The sequence below is a fragment of the Dendropsophus ebraccatus genome, chromosome 11 (genome assembly GCF_027789765.1).
Source record: "Dendropsophus ebraccatus isolate aDenEbr1 chromosome 11, aDenEbr1.pat, whole genome shotgun sequence".
NCBI lineage: Eukaryota > Metazoa > Chordata > Amphibia > Anura > Hylidae > Dendropsophus > Dendropsophus ebraccatus.
Window position 1 is genome coordinate 3,999,444 of NC_091464.1, and position 19,236 is coordinate 4,018,679.

General features: G+C 55.2%; 1 protein-coding gene across 1 annotated transcript in view; it reads right to left on the reverse strand.

Annotated features, from left to right (window-relative positions):
• Window positions 1–7,601: 7,601 nt before the first annotated feature.
• The window catches only part of KCNC4 (potassium voltage-gated channel subfamily C member 4), a 51,512-nt gene continuing 39,877 nt past the window's right edge, over window positions 7,602–19,236 (reverse strand). The window contains exon 3 of the mRNA XM_069945553.1: window positions 7,602–8,042. Within this exon, the coding sequence (XP_069801654.1) occupies window positions 7,786–8,042 (257 nt within the window). The 3' untranslated portion in view covers window positions 7,602–7,785. The remainder of the gene's footprint in view (window positions 8,043–19,236) is intronic.

A 19,236-nucleotide genomic window follows, 5' to 3' on the forward strand; every position in this document is an offset into this window, starting at 1 on the left:
CGCGGAGCGGAGACCCGAGAGACGCGGAGCGGAGACCCGAGAGACGCGGAGCGGAGCCCCGAGAGACGCAGAGCGGAGACCTGAGAGACACAAAATGGAGACCTGAGAGACACGGAGCAGAGGGGGGCGACACTGATGTCTTATCAGACACGGACATAACACTTTTTTAGTGATTACGTTACAGTGTTTATAGATTGCAATGGACGTCCCAGAACAAATGACTAAGAACAAATGACATTTTACAATTTGGCCATCTATATGAATTATAGTGTAATGCTGGGCGCCAGTGCTGGAGTGTTACCGGTATCCTATACAGATACAGAATATGAGTGGGTGATATAAAGTCTTGGCTGTATCACATCATGAAAGAGCTCGTTATACATAATCATCATCATCATCATCATCATGTTACATATCAGGAGAAGGCGGCTGTCTGGTTATACAGACGGCTGCTAATAATGATAGCTACAGCTGTGGCGGCCACCACCACACCGTCCTCCCGGTCTCCGAGGTCAGCAGATGCCAGAGCCCATGTGGGAGAGTCCGCCGCTGCCTGATTTTCGGCCCGGCAGTGCTGGAGTGTGTCCCCCCGGTAGTGCTGGAGTGTGTCTCCCCGGCAGTGCTGGAGTGTGTCCCCCCCGGTAGTGCTGGAGTGTGTCCCCCCCGGTAGTGCTGGAGTGTGTCCCCCCCGGTAGTGCTGGAGTGTGTCCCCCTGGCAGTGCTGGAGTATGTCCCCCTGGCAGTGCTGGAGTATGTCCCCCCGGTAGTGCTGGAGTGTGTCCCCCAGGCAGTGCTGGAGTGTGTCCCCCCGGTAGTGCTGGAGTGTGTCCCCCAGGCAGTGCTGGAGTGTGTCCCCCCGGTAGTGCTGGAGTGTGTCCCCCCGGTAGTGCTGGAGTATGTCCTGGAATATAAAGCATCTGGCCGGCACATACAGCGGCTCCTAAGATATTAGTACATCTGGAACATGGAAGGCCTTACAACCAACATTTTCAAGACAATCTGGAATCTGGGAGGTTAACCCTTTGTTACCCTCCTTGTAGTGCCTCCTTCCTGCACAGCACCCTGCTCACCTCTCCTACCTTCCTGCACAGCACCCTGCTCCCCCCTCCTACCTTCCTGCACAGCACCCTGCTCCCCTCTCCAACCTTCCTGCACAGCACCCTGCTCACCCCTCCTACCTTCCTGCACAGCACCCTGCTCCCCCCTCCTACCTTCCTGCACAGCACCCTGCTCACTCCTCCTACCTTCCTGCACAGCACCCTGCTCCCCCTCCTACCTTCCTGCACAGCACCCTGCTCACCCCTCCTACCTTCCTGCACAGCACCCTGCTCCCCCCTCCTACCTTCCTGCACAGCACCCTGCTCCCCCTCCTACCTTCCTGCACAGCACCCTGCTCACCCCTCCTACCTTCCTGCACAGCACCCTGCTCCCCCTCCTACCTTCCTGCACAGCACCCTGCTCCCCTCTCCTACCTTCCTGCACAGCACCCTGCTCACCCCTCCTACCTTCCTGCACAGCACCCTGCTCCCCTCTCCTACCTTCCTGCACAGCACCCTGCTCACCCCTCCTACCTTCCTGCACAGCACCCTGCTCCCCCTCCTACCTTCCTGCACAGCACCCTGCTCACCCCTCCTACCTTCCTGCACAGCACCCTGCTCCCCCTCCTACCTTCCTGCACAGCACCCTGCTCCCCTCTCCTACCTTCCTGCACAGCACCCTGCTCACCCCTCCTACCTTCCTGCACAGCACCCTGCTCACCCCTCCTACCTTCCTGCACAGCACCCTGATGGCCCCTCCTACCTTCCTGCACAGCACCCTGCTCACCTCTCCTACCTTCCTGCACAGCACCCTGCTCCCCCCTCCTACCTTCCTGCACAGCACCCTGATGACCCCTCCTACCTTCCTGCACAGCACCCTGCTCCCCCCTCCTACCTTCCTGCACAGCACCCTGCTCCCCCCTCCTACCTTCCTAAACAGCACCCTGATGACCCCTCCTACCTTCCTGCACAGCACCCTGCTCCCCCCTCCTACCTTCCTGCACAGCACCCTGCTCCCCCTCCTACCTTCCTGCACAGCACCCTGATGGCCCCTCCTACCTTCCTGCACAGCACCCTGCTCCCCCCTCCTACCTTCCTGCACAGCACCCTGCTCCCCCCTCCTACCTTCCTGCACAGCACCCTGCTCCCCCCTCCTACCTTCCTGCACAGCACCCTGCTCCCCCTCCTACCTTCCGGCACAGCACCCTGCTCCCCCTCCTACCTTCCTGCACAGCACCCTGATGGCCCCTCCTACCTTCCTGCACAGCACCCTGCTCCCCCCTCCTACCTTCCTGCACAGCACCCTGCTCCCCCTCCTACCTTCCTGCACAGCACCCTGATGGCCCCTCCTACCTTCCTGCACAGCACCCTGCTCCCCCCTCCTACCTTCCTGCACAGCACCCTGCTCCCCCCTCCTACCTTCCTGCACAGCACCCTGCTCCCCCTCCTACCTTCCTGCACAGCACCCTGCTCCCCTCTCCTACCTTCCTGCACAGCACCCTGCTGGCCCCTCCTACCTACCTGCACAGCACCCTGCTCCCCCCTCCTACCTTCCTGCACAGCACCCTGCTCCCCCTCCTACCTTCCTGCACAGCACCCTGCTCACCCCTCCTACCTTCCTGCACAGCACCCTGCTCACCCCTCCTACCTTCCTGCACAGCACCCTGCTCACCTCTCCTACCTTCCTGCACAGCACCCTGCTCCCCTCTCCTACCTTCCTGCACAGCACCCTGCTCCCCCCTCCTACCTTCCTGCACAGCACCCTGCTGGCCCCTCCTACCTTCCTGCACAGCACCCTGCTCCCCCCTCCTACCTTCCTGCACAGCACCCTGCTCCCCCCTCCTACCTTCCTGCACAGCACCCTGCTCCCCTCTCCTACCTTCCTGCACAGCACCCTGCTCCCCCCTCCTACCTTCCTGCACAGCACCCTGCTCCCCTCCTACCTTCCTGCACAGCACCCTGCTCACCCCTCCTACCTTCCTGCACAGCACCCTGCTCCCCTCTCCAACCTTCCTGCACAGCACCCTGCTGGCCCCTCCTACCTTCCTGCACAGCACCCTGCTCCCCCTCCTACCTTCCTGTCCAGCACCCTGCTCCCCCCTCCTACCTTCCTGCACAGCACCCTGCTCCCCCCTCCTACCTTCCTGCACAGCACCCTGCTCCCCCCTCCTACCTTCCTGCACAGCACCCTGCTCACCTCTCCTACCTTCCTGCACAGCACCCTGCTCACCTCTCCTACCTTCCTGCACAGCACCCTGCTCCCCCCTCCTACCTTCCTGCACAGCACCCTGCTCCCCCTCCTACCTTCCTGCACAGCACCCTGCTCACCCCTCCTACCTTCCTGCACAGCACCCTGCTCCCCTCTCCAACCTTCCTGCACAGCACCCTGCTGGCCCCTCCTACCTTCCTGCACAGCACCCTGCTCCCCCTCCTACCTTCCTGTCCAGCACCCTGCTCCCCCCCTCCTACCTTCCTGCACAGCACCCTGCTCCCCCCTCCTACCTTCCTGCACAGCACCCTGCTCACCCCTCCTACCTTCCTGCACAGCACCCTGCTCACCTCTCCTACCTTCCTGCACAGCACCCTGCTCCCCCCTCCTACCTTCCTGCACAGCACCCTGCTCACCTCTCCTACCTTCCTGCACAGCACCCTGCTCACCCCTCCTACCTTCCTGCACAGCACCCTGCTCACCTCTCCTACCTTCATGCACAGCACCCTGCTCACCCCTCCTACCTTCCTGCACAGCACCCTGCTCCCCCCTCCTACCTTCCTGCTCAGCACCCTGCTCACCCCTCCTACCTTCCTGCTCAGCACCCTGCTCACCCCTCCTACCTTCCTGTCCAGCACCCTGCTCACCTCTCCTACCTTCCTGCACAGCACCCTGCTCCCCCTCCTACCTTCCTGCACAGCACCCTGCTCCCCCTCCTACCTTCCTGCACAGCACCCTGCTCCCCTCCTACCTTCCTGCACAGCACCCTGCTCCCCTCCTACCTTCCTGCACAGCACCCTGCTCACCTCTCCTACCTTCCTGCACAGCACCCTGCTCACCTCTCCTACCTTCCTGCACAGCACCCTGCTCACCTCTCCTACCTTCCTGCACAGCACCCTGCTCACCTCTCCTACCTTCCTGCACAGCACCCTGCTCACCTCTCCTACCTTCCTGCACAGCACCCTGCTGGCCCCTCCTACCTTCCTGCACAGCACCCTGCTCCCCCCTCCTACCTTCCTGCACAGCACCCTGCTCACCCCTCCTACCTTCCTGCACAGCACCCTGCTCCCCCCTCCTACCTTCCTGCACAGCACCCTGCTCCCCCCTCCTACCTTCCTGCACAGCACCCTGCTCCCCCCTCCTACCTTCCTGCACAGCACCCTGCTCACCTCTCCTACCTTCCTGCACAGCACCCTGCTCCCCCCTCCTACCTTCCTGCACAGCACCCTGCTCACCTCTCCTACCTTCCTGCACAGCACCCTGCTCCCCCCTCCTACCTTCCTGTCCAGCACCCTGCTCACCTCTCCTACCTTCCTGCACAGCACCCTGCTCCCCCCTCCTACCTTCCTGCACAGCACCCTGCTCCCCCCTCCTACCTTCCTGTCCAGCACCCTGCTCACCTCTCCTACCTTCCTGCACAGCACCCTGCTCCCCCCTCCTACCTTCCTGCACAGCACCCTGCTCCCCCTCCTACCTTCCTGCACAGCACCCTGCTCCCCCTCCTACCTTCCTGCACAGCACCCTGCTCACCTCTCCTACCTTCCTGCACAGCACCCTGCTCACCCCTCCTACCTTCCTGCACAGCACCCTGCTCCCCCCTCCTACCTTCCTGCACAGCACCCTGCTCACCTCTCCTACCTTCCTGCACAGCACCCTGCTCCCCCCTCCTACCTTCCTGCACAGCACCCTGCTCACCTCTCCTACCTTCCTGCACAGCACCCTGCTCCCCCCTCCTACCTTCCTGCACAGCACCCTGCTCCCCCTCCTACCTTCCTGCACAGCACCCTGCTCCCCCCTCCTACCTTCCTGTCCAGCACCCTGCTCACCTCTCCTACCTTCCTGCACAGCACCCTGCTCCCCCTCCTACCTTCCTGCACAGCACCCTGCTCCCCCTCCTACCTTCCTGCACAGCACCCTGCTCACCTCTCCTACCTTCCTGCACAGCACCCTGCTCACCCCTCCTACCTTCCTGCACAGCACCCTGCTCCCCCCTCCTACCTTCCTGCACAGCACCCTGCTCCCCCCTCCTACCTTCCTGCACAGCACCCTGCTCACCTCTCCTACCTTCCTGGGAATAAAAATATATATATATTAAAAAATAAAATATATAAAAAAGCCTATAACAGTAACAGAATACCAGAAGTGTCACTTGGAATGTCCCCGGATTTGACAATATTCTGTGAATCCCCATCAGTAACGGACCCCCCCCCCCCCCCCTTACATAAACATACACATACAGCATTGGCAGGTTTAATGCGACAATGCACAATAATTCCAGCTACAAGTACCTGTGCGTCCAGATGACTCTCCTGGTTGTGGCCGATGATCTGGCCGTGGGGTCGTTTGGTACAGAAGACGATGTAGCGCTCCCCACCATAGAAGAGTCTGTCCCTTCTTCTTTACGTGCCAGGGATTTCTTAGCTCGGCCCAGTTCCGAGGGTTTCTCCAGGGTTACAGAGAATGGAAAGAGATAGATGGAGGCTCAGGGGGGACAGGGCGGGGTCTTGGCTTGATCTATGATCGCTGAGCGTGGGATCAATACAGATCACCAGAGAAATGGCCGCTTCATGGGCGGTAGGGACGGGATGACTGAGCCAGGCAGTGACCCCGGGGGAACGGTAGCAGATTGTTAGTGTGGGGCCAACAGCTGGACTTTCTTGGCAGATAACTCTTGTGTGGAGTCCATAACGGGTCTCAGGCAAGAAGGAGAAGTAGTTTTAAAGTGACAGTGTCCCCCTTTCTGCAGGATGACGTCTCTGCACAGGTGTAAGGGGTGAATGTTGCAGTTTTCATACCTCATTTTATATCATACGTCATGCTGCTCGTTCCAGTAAAAAGTGATGTTTTATCATCTGTGGATTGTGCTATCTGGACAGGGCTTCACCGGTGGGCGGGGCTAAGTGGCACTTTGGATATGAAGCCCCGCCCAGGTAGTACAATCCACAGATGATAAAACATTACTTTTTACTGGAACAAGCAGCATGGCGTCTGATATAAAATAAGGTATGAAAACTGCAACATTCACCCCTTACACCTGTGCACAGACGTCATCCTGCAGAAAGGGGGACACTGTCACTTTAAGGCTGAATATTCTGTCATGACTGGATAGTGTTACCACCTGCTCAGGGAAGAGACGGGGAAGACCTAAACAGGGGACCCTGCACCAGTCAACACCCACTGTCTCCGTCCACTGTCCCCACCTACTTGCCACGGTCAGCCCTAACCGGCTGTGGACAACTGGGCGACCGTCCCTGCTCTGGGTAAGTGAAGAAGACAAGACAGAAAAATAACGGAGGGTCAGGAAGCCGAGGACAACAGACTTACAAAATCATAGGTAAATGGATAGTCAGGTAACATATGGTGAATGGTCTGGGCAGGCGGAATAGTCAGAGAGCAAATGCAATGGGGTGAGAAGAGGTAACGGAAATCCCCAGGGAACCGCAGAGGAGCTGGGCTGGCGAGGAGGGATCCAGCATATCCAGCACTGGAGAAGCTTTAGAGGAGGCCACAATGTACTGGACCCTGATCTCCAACCACAGACACCTGCTAACAGGAGACCCGCCAGTCACAGAATAACGAAACCAAGTTAACTCCATAGTGTCCAGAAGGAACTCAGCAGAGCAGACGCGGGTCCTCAACATTAAACGGACTGCGAGAACACAGTGTGAACCCGGCCGAAACCCTTTAAGTCTATTAAATATGGAGAAGCTGGAAGATGTCTCAGCTGATCTTCGGTCTGGTGGTATATATAAGTGTATAAGGGTGTCCCTCCCCCGCTAGTCATGCTCCAGATTTCCTTCTCCTTCTGTCGTCATCTTATCTTTGTATTTCAAAGGATTGAATTGTTATCTCCAAAATTGGTATCGACAACTTAAAGGGGGAGTTTCTTTTTAAATAAAATTATCAATTGTATCTATGTATTTATTTATTCTGTCTATTAAAAAATCTCCAGTCTCACAGTACTTATCAGCTGCTGTATGTCCTGCAGGAAGTGGTGTATTCTCTCCAGTCTGACACAGTGCTCTCTGTTGCCACCTCTGTCCATGTCAGGAACTGTCCAGAGCAGCAGCAAATCCCCATAGGAAACCTTTACTGCTCTGGGCAGTTCCTGACATGGACAGAGGTGGCAGCAGGGAGCACTGTGTCAGACTGGAGAGAATACACCACTTCCTACAGGACATACAGCAGCTGATAAGTACTGGAAGACTGGAGATTTTGTTAATAGAAGTAATTTACAAATCTCTGGCACTTTCTGGCACCAGTTGATTTAACAGAATTTTTTTTTCTGGGTGAACAATCCCTTTAACGTAAAATATAGGTAAAAACAAATAAACAAAACCAAAAAACCTACCAAAACATATAATTTTATTACTGTTTTTTGCACAGAATGAACTTTATTCAGCTTTTTGTTCGGACAAAGATAAAAGATACAAATCAGAAACATTTGAGCCGACAGGTGAGCAGGAAGGATGGCGGCAGGTCACCTCTCTCATCCGCTGTCTATGGGAAGACTGATCGCTAATGTGACACCCAGAAGATTTAGGAGGAACCCAGCAGAATGTGGGAGTCCATCTCGATGTCGATCTCTCGGATGGCCTTCTTTATCCCCCCATCAGCAGCCGCACAGCTATAATCTCCGGAGCTGAGCAGGAAGCACGAGGCCCCCGACTTGGTCTTGTCTTTGGCGCTGGCCCGACGGAAAATTCTCTTGTCTTCAAGCGCCTGGAATGGTGGCGGCTCCTGGTGGTCCTCATCTGCCTGCATGACTGTATTGGCATCGCCATTCTGCTTAGAATCTGTGAGATTATAGAAATATAATAATATAATAACTTACATATTATATATACTGATCCACATCCCTAATCCCTTCATGACCCCCAAACCAAAATGGTGTAAATGACCCCCAAACCAAAATGGTGTAAATGACCCCCAAACCAAAATGGTGTAAATGACCCCCCAACCAAAATGGCCTTCATGACCCCCAAACCAAAATGGTGTAAATGACCCCCAAACCAAAATGGTGTAAATGACCCCCCAACCAAAATGGCCTTCATGACCCCCAAACCAAAATGGCCTTCATAACCCCCAAACCAAAATGGTGTAAATGACCCCCAAACCAAAATGGTGTAAATGACCCCCCAACCAAAATGGCCTTCATGACCCCCAGCCCATAATGGTGTATTTGACCCCCAAACCAAAATGGCCTTCATGACCCCCAGCCCATAATGGTGTATTTGACCCCCAAACCAAAATGGCCTTCATGACCCCCAGCCCATAATGGCCTAAGCGTCCTATTACACGGAGCGATTTTTAATGATTAACCACTAACGATAAACGATTGCAAACGAGATTGTTTATCGTTAACCTGAAGTCGTTCACCATATTACACAGAAAGAAAATCGTTATTGCGATCGTTACTATGATCGTTTATTCCTTCTGATCTCAGAAAAACAATGGGCAATGTGCAATTACACTGAACGATTAGTGAACAAATGCGGAACTTGAGCGAACGATTAACGATAATTTTAGGTTCAGATCTAAATCAACGATCAACGACATATGAACGATTTTACGATCGTTGCCTGCAATTACACAGAGCGATTATCGTTTAAATTCAAACGATATAACGCTTTTTCGCACGATAATCATCCTAAATGACCCCCAGCCCAAAATGACCTTAATGACCCCCTAATGGCCTTAATGACCCCCTAATGGCCTTAATGACCCCCCTAATGACCCCCCTAATGGCCCTAATGACCCCCCTAATGGCCCTAATGACCCCACTAATGGCCCTAATGACCCCACTAATGGCATTTTTTTTTTGTTCTTTCAGGAAATAGTTTCACCTCTTACTATCTGACTGATTGCTATTGCCCCCGGGTATTGGTCCCTCCCCCCAGGGGGCAGTACACTATAATCCTGGGGTACTGCCGACCTCCATACAGTCACTCACGACAACGTTTAATCAGACGTTATTCACCACCGATTGGATCCCGGCTTCTCCTGGTGGTACACCTCACTTTATTATTTCGTCTTCCTATAATTTTGCAGCTGGATAAGGGGGATAATATACAGGAAGAGAGGAAGAGCGGACGGAGGAGCTTCATCCCGAGCTACCAGAGAGGCTATCTGCAGCTGGGTAATAACTGGGGACTGGTGCACAAAGCAACTAGAGGGACAGACGGCCGTCACCCACCTCAGCTGCCCAGATGGACCGCTCCAGTATCCTGCCTCTCATCAATGCAGGAATCAGTTCATAAAGGGGAACTCCAGCGAAAAGAACATTTCTTTCAAATCCACTGTTGCCAGAAAATACCAGAGATTTGTAATTTACTGCTATTAAAAATCTCCAGTTTTCCAGTACTTATCAGGTGCTGTATGTCCAGAGCAGCAGCAAATCCCCATAGAAAACCTCTCCTGCTCTGGACAGTTCCTGACATGGACAGAGGTGGCAGCGGAGAGCACTGTGTCAGACTGGAGAGAATACAGCACTTCCTGCAGGACATACAGCAGCTGATAAGTACTGGAAGTCTGGAGAGAAGACACTACTTCCTGCAGGACATACAGCAGCTGATAGGTACAGGAAGACTGAAGATTTTTAATAGCAGTAAATTACAAATCTCTGGCACTAGTTGATTTGAAAGAAAAACATTTTTGGTGAACTACTGGTGTAACAGTTAAGGTGTTAGTCTCACCGCTAAAACTTTAGCTCTTTAGCTAGTTTAGCATTTTGTCCCTCCTGTCTCCCTGTAGGTTGCCTGGGTTCCTGACCACCGCTCTCCGCTCTGTAAGGGGTGGCCGGGCTCCAGGGCTCTTAGATTGTCCCTGGCGGCCTGTCTAATTCAGCTCAGCAATGCTGCTTCTTGTCCTCAATTAATATAACATTGTGTCCTATGGAATCCCGGCTGGAGTGTATATACTCTGTATATACTCTGTATACACTCTGGCCGGGATTCTATGCAGCCGTATAGAAAACTGTCATGTCATGTGCGCACAAAACTGACAGTGCAGAAAATGTAAAGTGCAGCTCTGGCCAAACTTTACATTGTCTGCTATGGTGATTTGGACACCCGAATGTGCCCACATTCCAAATCAAAAGAAGTGAAGTTCATCCGGCCGGTACTGCTGTATCGGCCGGCGTGAACTTCACTGACAGCGGCCTTTCTGTAACACTGCTGTGTCACAGAACGGCCGCTGTCATACACTGTGTGAACCTGGCCTTAAAGGGAATCTGTCAGTTCTCTGTCCCTGCCTAAGGTGCTGGCAGGCCCCTAGTGAGCATGGTATCTTTCAGTCATTTGTCTGTGGAGTGGATTGTGCACATTATCTCAGGTCTTCTACTGAAATGAAGAGTCAGTGAGGAGTTGAGGCTAAATGCTTGTGCCGCACTCTGGCCGCCTCACCACTGCTTCCTCCTCCCTCTTCTTCATGCATAATCAATGCTGCCTGACCTCCTGCTCGCTCAGCTGTCAGTCAGTGTCTCTGCTGCCCGGCCTCCTGCTCGCTCAGCTGTCAGTCAGTGTCTCTGCTGCCCGGCCTCCTGCTCGCTCAGCTGTCAGTCAGTGTCTCTGCTGCCCAGCCTCCTGCTCGCTCAGCTGTCAGTCAGTGTCTCTGCTGCCCGGCCTCCTGCTCGCTCAGCTGTCAGTCAGTGTCTCTGCTGCCCGGCCTCCTGCTCGCTCAGCTGTCAGTCAGTGTCTCTGCTGCCCGGCCTCCTGCTCGCTCAGCTGTCAGTCAGTGTCTCTACTGCCCGGCCTCCTGCTCGCTCAGCTGTCAGTCAGTGTCTCTGCTGCCTGGCCTCCTGCTCGCTCAGCTGTCAGTCAGTGTCTCTGTTGCCCGGCCTCCTGCTCGCTCAGCTGTCAGTCAGTGTCTCTGCTGCCCGGCCTCCTGCTTGCTCAGCTGTCAGTCAGTGTCTCTGCTGCCCGGCCTCCTGCTCGCTCAGCTGTCAGTCAGTGTCTCTGCTGCCCGGCCTCCTGCTTGCTCAGCTGTCAGTCAGTGTCTCTGCTGCCCGGCCTCCTGCTCGCTCAGCTGTCAGTCAGTGTCTCTGCTGCCCGGCCTCCTGCTCGCTCAGCTGTCAGTCAGTGCAGGGCCGGCCTCCTGCTTGCTCAGCTGTCAGTCAGTGTCTCTGCTGCCCGGCCTCCTACTCGCCCAGCTGTCAGTCAGTGTCTCTGCTGCCCGGCCTCCTGCTTGCTCAGCTGTCAGTCAGTGTCTCTGCTGCCTGACCTCCTGCTCGCTCAGCTGTCAGTCAGTGTCTCTGCTGCCCAGCCTCCTGCTCGCTCAGCTGTCAGTCAGTGTCTCTGCTGCCCAGCCTCCTGCTCGCTCAGCTGTCAGTCAGTGTCTCTGCTGCCCGGCCTCCTGCTCGCCCAGCTGTCAGTCAGTGTCTCTGCTGCCCGGCCTCCTGCTCGCTCAGCTGTCAGTCGGTGCAGGGCCGGCCTCCTGCTCGCCCAGCTGTCAGTCAGTGTCTCTGCTGCCCGGCCTCCTGCTCGCTCAGCTGTCAGTCAGTGCAGGGCCGGCCTCCTGCTCGCTCAGCTGTCAGTCAGTGCAGGGCCGGCCTCCTGCTCGCTCAGCTGTCAGTCGGTGCAGGGCCGGCCTCCTGCTCGCTCAGCTGTCAGTCGGTGCAGGGCCGGCCTCCTGCTGGCTCAGCTGTCAGTCAGTGCAGGGCCGGCCTCCTGCTCGCTCAGCTGTCAGTCGGTGCAGGGCCGGCCTCCTGCTCGCTCAGCTGTCAGTCGGTGCAGGGCCGGCCTTTGGGGTGTGCGAGCTGTGCGATTGCACAGGGCGCCTCACTCCCGGGCAGCAGGGGGCGCTCTGGCAGACAGCTGCACATCTAACTTAGAAAAAGAAGTCGGATGTGCTTTTTGTCTGTCTCCTGGAGCCCCCGGCCTCCTCCTCACATAGTAGTTGGTTTGGGGCGCTCCAGCAGACAGACAGAAAGCTCATGTAACTTCTATTTCTAAGTTAGATGTGCAGCTGTCTGCCAGAGCGCCCCCCTCCTGCCTCCTGCAGTGGTATAATCCTCCTCTCCACTCTCCTGCTTGCTGCAGGGCATCCTTGTTGCTGATTGGTGGAACAGTACGAGCTCCCCTGCTGTTCCACCAATCAGCTTAGCTGCTCTGTGAAGAGAGACAGGCGGCCACAGCAGAGAGAGAGAGAGGAAGGGCCCCTCCCCCGCTGACCCGTCCTGACAGAACAGCAGCAGACTGTGAGTAATGTCTCTGTGTTACCTCTGTCTCTGCTCATGCCGTGATCCTGTCAGGTAGCTGGGAGTGGGCTGTGAGGTGGGGGCAGCACAGCACTGAGGTGGGGACAGCACAGCACTGAGGCGGGGGCAGCACAGCACTGAGGTGGGGGCAGCACAGCACTGAGGTGGGGGCAGCATAGCACTGAGGTGGGGGCAGCATAGCACTGAGGTGGGGGCAGCACAGCACTGAGGTGGGGACAGCACAGCACTGAGGTGGGGACAGCACAGCACTGAGGCGGGGGCAGCACAGCACTGAGGCGGGGGCAGCACAGCACTGAGGTGGGGGCAGCATAGCACTGAGGTGGGGGCAGCATAGCACTGAGGTGGGGGCAGCACAGCACTGAGGTGGGGGCAGCACAGCACTGAGGTGGGGGCAGCACAGCACTGAGGTGGGGGCAGCATAGCACTGAGGTGGGGGCAGCACAGCACTGAGGTGGGGGCAGCACAGCACTGAGGTGGGGGCAGCAGTCCTGTCACAGCCGGATGGAGGAGCAGAGGGGGATGAGACCATTGTCCTGCTGTGTCTCCTTAGGCCTTATGCACACGTTCAGTATTTTTTTCTGGAACTGAAACAACCCGTGAGAAATTGCGGATTGGACATCCGTATTCCATCCGTATTCCATCCGTATTTCCGTAATTCCATTTTTTTACTACTCATTGCTTTTCAATGCACTTCATCCGGAGTTTTTTGCGGAAATACGGATGCCAACATGTTACAATCCGTAACCAATTGATTTCAATGAGAGGATCCGCAAAAAAAAATGGGTCCGCACCCGGTCCGCACTAGGACATGTCCTTTTTTTTTTACGGATTGATTTTCATCCATTTCTGCTACTGATCGTGTGAATAGCCCAATAGACTTCAAAGTGCACTAACTCGGATACGGAATACGGATCCGTAAATTACGGAACGTGTGAATAAGGCCTTATCTGTAACTTTGATTTATTGGGGCAGGAGAGGTTTAACCCTTACACTGCAGCTAATGACACAGAAATATATGGGGAAAAGCAGTGAAAGAGTTAAACCTGACTTGCTGTAATAAATAAAAGTCACAGCTAAGGAGGCAGGAGAGGCCATAGGTGTGTACACTATGGGGGTCCTAATACACAGGACATGATGAGTGCAGCCAGGGCCATACAGCAGCAGCAGCAGCAGCCCACCCCAAGACAGATCCCATTCACTTTCATTGTAGTCAGCCAGTGACTGGTCAGGCCACTTCCCATTGATATACACAAATGTAACTGGACTGAATAGTGGGATATGCTGCACTATTGTGTCCTGTTACATGTGCGTATACCAGCAGGACGCGGTCTGACCATAGTCACCTGCTGAGGTGACGGGAACGCGGCCCAATTATGGTGGGAGGCTGAGAGCTAAGATACACTGCATACATGCTGCAGCAATCTAATATATATATATGTGTGTGTGTGTATATATATATGTGTGTGTGTGTGTGTGTATATATATATATACACACTGGTGCCTTGGGTTACGAGTATAATTCATTCCGGGACGGCACTTGTAATCCAAATCCACTCTTAAACCAAAGCAAATTTTCCCATAAGAAATCACTGATCTGCAGACAATTGGTTTTACCCCCCAAATATACTGATTATTATTCTGAATAACATGTAGAGGAGATGAAACAATGAGAAGCAGCTGGATATGTGATATATAAGTTACTGTACAGTAATGGAGAGAATGGGAAACACAAGGGCGGACAGAGACTGCAGGAAGGAATGAGCAGGGTATAGGGTGAGCACAGTATAGCAGCGCTCTCTGTCCGGGGAGAGAGGGGTTACAGCTATGGAGAGATTACCCCCCACAGTCCTGTCCCCTGATGTAAGCCCCAGCCTGAAGTGGATCTGCTATGACTATGAGGTGAGGGAGACTTCCTGGGTCAGAGTACAGGGCTGTAGACCCCGCTATGCAGACCATGCCCCTCCCCCCTCCCCCTCCCACCCAGTACAGAGAGCTCTTACACCAAAGCAATGCTCTTAAACCAAGTCACAATTTCGAAAAACTGTGAGCTCTTAAACCAAAACGCTCTTAAACCAAGTTACTCTTAAACCAAGGTACCACTGTATATGTATATATGTGTGTATTATAAAATAGCCCTTACATGTCACAGAGCATTTTTCAGAAAAACTACCCATTTGTTTCCAGTGTTTTTCCCCCTTTTGTGGCCAGCAGGGGGTGTCAGGCTGTTCCCACATTGGTGTCCAAACATGGATGACATGGCGCTTTCCTCTCCAATAGCCGTGCAATGTGCTGGGGATTATGGGCAATATTCCACGGCTCTTGCAATAGGGACGTTGTTTTCCATGTGTTTATAAATGTATTCTGGATGCAAATATGGAAACTCAGCATTAGATGTACATTGTACTTGCTGAGGAGGATATCTGTAAGGGTGACTTTACACAGACAGATTTATATAACAGATTATTGAAGCCAAAGTCAGAAACAGACTATAAACAGAGAACAGGTCATTAAGGAAAGACTGAGATTTCTCCTCATCTCAAATCCATTCCTGGCTTTGGCTTTAAAGTTTGTAATTGTGTGGGGGCTGGGGGGGTACTTGTTTGTATGGCTGGGGGGTAGTTGTGTGCAAGGCTGGGGGATAGTTTTGTGCATGGGGGAGGGGTAGGGTAGTTGTGTGTATGGCTGGGGGGGTAGTAGTGTGTATGGCTGGGGGGGTAGCAGTGTGTATGGCTGGCAGGGGTAGTAGTGTGTATGGCTGGCAGGGGTAGTAGTGTGTATGGCTGGTGGGGGTAGTAGTGTGTATGGCTGGCAGGGGTAGTAGTGTGTATGGCTGGTGGGGGTAGTAGTGTGTGGCTGGGGGGGTAGTAGTGTGTATGGCTGGGGGGGTAGTAGTGTGTATGGCTGGGGGGGTAGTAGTGTGTATGGCTGGGGGGGTAGTAGTGTGTATGGCTGGGGGATAGTTTTGTGCATGGGGGGAGGGGTAGGGTAGTTCTGTGTATGGCTGGCGGGGGTAGTAGTGTGTATGGCTGGCGGGGGTAGTAGTGTGTATGGCTGGGGGGGTAGTAGTGTGTATGGCTGGGGGGTAGTAGTGTGTATGGCTGGGGGGGGTAGTAGTGTGTATGGCTGGGGGGGGTAGTAGTGTGTATGGCTGGGGGGGTAGTAGTGTGTATGGCTGGGAGGGTAGTAGTCTGTATGGCTGGGGGGTAGTAGTGTGTATGGCTGGGGGGGTAGTAGTGTGTATGGCTGGGGGATAGTTTTGTGCATGGGGGGAGGGGTAGGGTAGTTCTGTGTATGGCTGGGGGGGTAGTAGTGTGTATGGCTGGGGGGGTAGTAGTGTGTATGGCTGGGGGGGGTAGTAGTGTGTATGGCTGGGGGGGTAGTAGTGTGTATGGCTGGCAGGGGTAGTTGTGTGCAAGGCTGGGGGATAGTTTTGTGCATGGGGGAGGGGTAGGGTAGTTGTGTGTGGCTGGGGGGGGTAGTAGTGTGTGGCTGGGGGGTAGTAGTGTGTATGGCTGGGGGGGGTTAGTAGTGTGTATGGCTGGGGGGGTAGTAGTGTGTATGGCTGGGGGGGTAGTAGTGTGTATGGCTGGGAGGGTAGTAGTCTGTATGGCTGGGGGGTAGTAGTGTGTATGGCTGGGGGATAGTTTTGTGCATGGGGGGAGGGGTAGGGTAGTTCTGTGTATGGCTGGCGGGGGTAGTAGTGTGTATGGCTGGGGGGGGGGTAGTAGTGTGTATGGCTGGGGGGGTAGTAGTGTGTATGGCTGGGGGGGTAGTAGTGTGCATGGCTGGGGGGGGTAGTAGTGTGTATGGCTGGGGGGGGGTAGTAGTGTGTATGGCTGGGGGGGGTAGTACTGTGTATGGCTGGGGGGGTAGTAGTGTGTATGGCTGGGGGATAGTTTTGTGCATGGGGGGAGGGGTAGGGTAGTAGTGTGTATGGCTGGGGGGGTAGTAGTGTGTATGGCTGGGGGGGTAGTAGTGTGTATGGCTGGCAGGGGTAGTAGTGTGTATGGCTGGCAGGGGTAGTAGTGTGTATGGCTGGCAGGGGTAGTAGTGTGTATGGCTGGTGGGGGTAGTAGTGTGTATGGCTGGCAGGGGTAGTAGTGTGTATGGCTGGTGGGGGTAGTAGTGTGTATGGCTGGTGGGGGTAGTAGTGTGTGGCTGGGGGGGTAGTAGTGTGTATGGCTGGGGGGGTAGTAGTGTGTATGGCTGGGGGGTAGTAGTGTGTATGGCTGGGGGGGTAGTAGTGTGTATGGCTGGGGGGGTAGTAGTGTGTATGGCTGGGGGATAGTTTTGTGCATGGGGGGAGGGGTAGGGTAGTTCTGTGTATGGCTGGCGGGGGTAGTAGTGTGTATGGCTGGCGGGGGTAGTAGTGTGTATGGCTGGGGGGGTAGTAGTGTGTATGGCTGGGGGATAGTAGTGTGTATGGCTGGGGGGGGTAGTAGTGTGTATGGCTGGGGGGGGTAGTAGTGTGTATGGCTGGGGGGGTAGTAGTGTGTATGGCTGGGAGGGTAGTAGTCTGTATGGCTGGGGGGTAGTAGTGTGTATGGCTGGGGGATAGTTTTGTGCATGGGGGGAGGGGTAGGGTAGTTCTGTGTATGGCTGGGGGGGTAGTAGTGTGTATGGCTGGGGGGGGTAGTAGTGTGTATGGCTGGGGGGGGTAGTAGTGTGTATGGCTGGGGGGGTAGTAGTGTGTATGGCTGGCAGGGGTAGTTGTGTGCAAGGCTGGGGGATAGTTTTGTGCATGGGGGAGGGGTAGGGTAGTTGTGTGTGGCTGGGGGGGGTAGTAGTGTGTGGCTGGGGGGTAGTAGTGTGTATGGCTGGGGGGGGTTAGTAGTGTGTATGGCTGGGGGGGTAGTAGTGTGTATGGCTGGGGGGGGTAGTAGTGTGTATGGCTGGGAGGGTAGTACTCTGTATGGCTGGGGGGTAGTAGTGTGTATGGCTGGGGGATAGTTTTGTGCATGGGGGGAGGGGTAGGGTAGTTCTGTGTATGGCTGGCGGGGGTAGTAGTGTGTATGGCTGGGGGGGGTAGTAGTGTGTATGGCTGGGGGGTAGTAGTGTGTATGGCTGGGGGGTAGTAGTGTGCATGGCTGGGGGGGGTAGTAGTGTGTATGGCTGGGGGGGGGGGTAGTAGTGTGTATGGCTGGGGGGGTAGTACTGTGTATGGCTGGGGGGGGTAGTAGTGTGTATGGCTGGGGGATAGTTTTGTGCATGGGGGGAGGGGGAGGGTAGTTCTGTGTATGGCTGGGGGGTAGTAGTGTGTATGGCTGGGGGGGTAGTAGTGTGTATGGCTGGGGGGGTAGTAGTGTGTATGGCTGGCAGGGGTAGTTGTGTGCAAGGCTGGGGGATAGTTTTGTGCATGGGGGAGGGGTAGGGTAGTTGTTTGTATGGCTGGGGGGGTAGTAGTGTGTATGGCTGGGGGGGTAGTAGTGTGTATGGCTGGTGGGGGTAGTAGTGTGTATGGCTGGCAGGGGTAGTAGTGTGTATGGCTGGCAGGGGTAGTAGTGTGTATGGCTGGCAGGGGTAGTAGTGTGTATGGCTGGTGGGGGTAGTAGTGTGTATGGCTGGTGGGGGTAGTAGTGTGTGGCTGGGGGGGTAGTTGTGTGTATGGCTGGGGGGGGTAGTAGTGTGTGGCTGGGGGGTAGTAGTGTGTATGGCTGGGGGGGGTAGTAGTGTGTATGGCTGGGGGGGTAGTAGTGTGTATGGCTGGGAGGGTAGTAGTCTGTATGGCTGGGGGGTAGTAGTGTGTATGGCTGGGGGATAGTTTTGTGCATGGGGGGAGGGGTAGGGTAGTTCTGTGTATGGCTGGCGGGGGTAGTAGTGTGTATGGCTGGGGGGGTAGTAGTGTGTATGGCTGGGGGGTAGTAGTGTGTATGGCTGGGGGGGTAGTAGTGGGCATGGCTGGGGGGGGTAGTAGTGTGTATGGCTGGGGGGGGTAGTAGTGTGTATGGCTGGGGGGGGTAGTAGTGTGTATGGCTGGGAGGGTAGTAGTCTGTATGGCTGGGGGGTAGTAGTGTGTATGGCTGGGGGATAGTTTTGTGCATGGGGGGAGGGGTAGGGTAGTTCTGTGTATGGCTGGCGGGGGTAGTAGTGTGTATGGCTGGGGGGGTAGTAGTGTGTATGGCTGGGGGGTAGTAGTGTGTATGGCTGGGGGGGTAGTAGTGTGCATGGCTGGGGGGGGGGTAGTAGTGTGTATGGCTGGGGGGGGTAGTAGTGTGTATGGCTGGGGGGGTAGTAGTGTGTATGGCTGGGGGATAGTTTTGTGCATGGGGGGAGGGGTAGGGTAGTTCTGTGTATGGCTGGCGGGGGTAGTAGTGTGTATGGCTGGGGGGGTAGTAGTGTGTATGGCTGGGGGGTAGTAGTGTGTATGGCTGGGGGGGTAGTAGTGTGCATGGCTGGGGGGGGGTAGTAGTGTGTATGGTTGGGGGGGGTAGTAGTGTGTATGGCTGGGGGGGTAGTAGTGTGTATGGCTGGGGGGTAGTAGTGTGTATGGCTGGCATGTGCATGGGAGGGGTAGGGTAGTTGTGTGAATAGCTGGGGGGTTAGTTGTGTGTATGGTGGAGGAGGGGGTCGAGTGATGGGTGTTCCATGTCGTCTGCAGTAAGGATGGTCCGAATCTTCCGAGGTTCGGGTTCGTATGAATCCGAATGCTCGGCATCAGATTCCTGCTGTCTGCCCGCTCCGTGGAGAGGGTGGATACAGCCGGAGGACCGCCATAGGCTGTATCCCAGTTTTCCAGGCGGTCCTCCGGCTGTATCCACCCTCTCCACGGAGCA